At 40.8% G+C, this 1,066-nt stretch overlaps 1 protein-coding gene across 1 annotated transcript in view; it reads right to left on the bottom strand.

Moving 5' to 3' along the window:
* Positions 1 to 520: 520 nt before the first annotated feature.
* LOC111653584 (Fanconi anemia core complex-associated protein 24-like) overlaps positions 521 to 1,066 on the bottom strand; it is a 2,050-nt gene continuing 1,504 nt past the window's right edge. The window contains exons 2-3 of the mRNA XM_023404189.2: positions 854 to 996; positions 521 to 755 (exon numbers count right to left, since the gene is read on the bottom strand). Of these exons, the coding sequence (XP_023259957.1) occupies positions 570 to 755; positions 854 to 996 (329 nt within the window). The 3' untranslated portion in view covers positions 521 to 569. The remainder of the gene's footprint in view (positions 756 to 853; positions 997 to 1,066) is intronic.

Genomic DNA, 1,066 nt, shown 5'->3' with positions numbered 1-1,066 from the left:
TCTGGTAGGACTGGCAGTGACCAGTTCGACCGATATAATGATTTGTTTCTTTTTTTTATTTCAATAGAGAATCATCTTTTGTAATAATGAATGACGTAATTATGAAGCCTGAATAATTGGGAGAGTCTGAGGGGGATTTCCAACACACATCTGATTCAGCCTTTGCTTAAGATCAATTTAATATTCCTTGCAGAATTATATAGTTTTAATTTATATGCACTAAGAACTTTAAAATAAAACTGATGTGATCCCTCACCAGCTTCCCACTGGCCTACACTCTAAGTTGTTTTTATGGGGGAGAGAGAGGAGAGAGAGACCAGGAACAGCTGTTTACACTGTTGTATTCAGGCACTATTAGGCCGGTTGTCATGATAATAATAATAATAGTGATACTTATAATGAATTTACACACCATTGCACAATGGATTGTTTTCTATATTAAATTAGTCCTACATGGAGACAACAAAAGATTACCTTTTGATGACTGCCTAGTAAAATAATCTCAAAAAATGATATAAATATATAAATTGTTTCTGTGAGGTGTTTCTGGGGCTGGAGGTTTTGTGGGTCTATAGTGTTGAATAATCTTCATTACTTACGATCTGAGTGATGAGCTGCGAGGCCTCGCTCTGCCCACTGACCGGCAGCAGAGTCAGGCCGAGGTCGAACACCACAAACTTCTGCACAATAGACAAGTACTGCTCACTCAGTCTGGTGTTCTCCACCAACACCAGCTTCTGGAAACTGCTGCTGGCCTATAAAACAGGAGGGAGACAGTTCAGAACAGGCGGCACAACGCAGAGAAGCTTTTAGAATAAACGCTTTGTCAGCCATTTTTCTTCATTACACTCACATTTCTATAGCGGACCAGTTTCCTCTTGTAGCTGTTTGCTGCTATGATGTCGCACTCAGACACATACAGGATGCAGATTTTGTTGGCAAGGTGGAAATCTGCCACACCAAGCTCATTCTCAAAGAGGATTTTCACACCTCCACCTGCGGCAGAAGGTCGACCTGTTCATGACTGAAGATTCTCCACATTCAGACGGTAAGATTCCTCAACACA

This window comes from Seriola lalandi, unplaced genomic scaffold (genome assembly GCF_002814215.2).
Source record: "Seriola lalandi dorsalis isolate HSWRI2012SDOR001 ecotype SW California unplaced genomic scaffold, Sedor1 jcf7180002054232, whole genome shotgun sequence".
Classification (NCBI taxonomy): domain Eukaryota; kingdom Metazoa; phylum Chordata; class Actinopteri; order Carangiformes; family Carangidae; genus Seriola; species Seriola lalandi.
The sequence above is the reverse complement of the archived record's forward strand: the minus strand, read 5'-3'. Positions and strand labels throughout refer to the sequence as shown.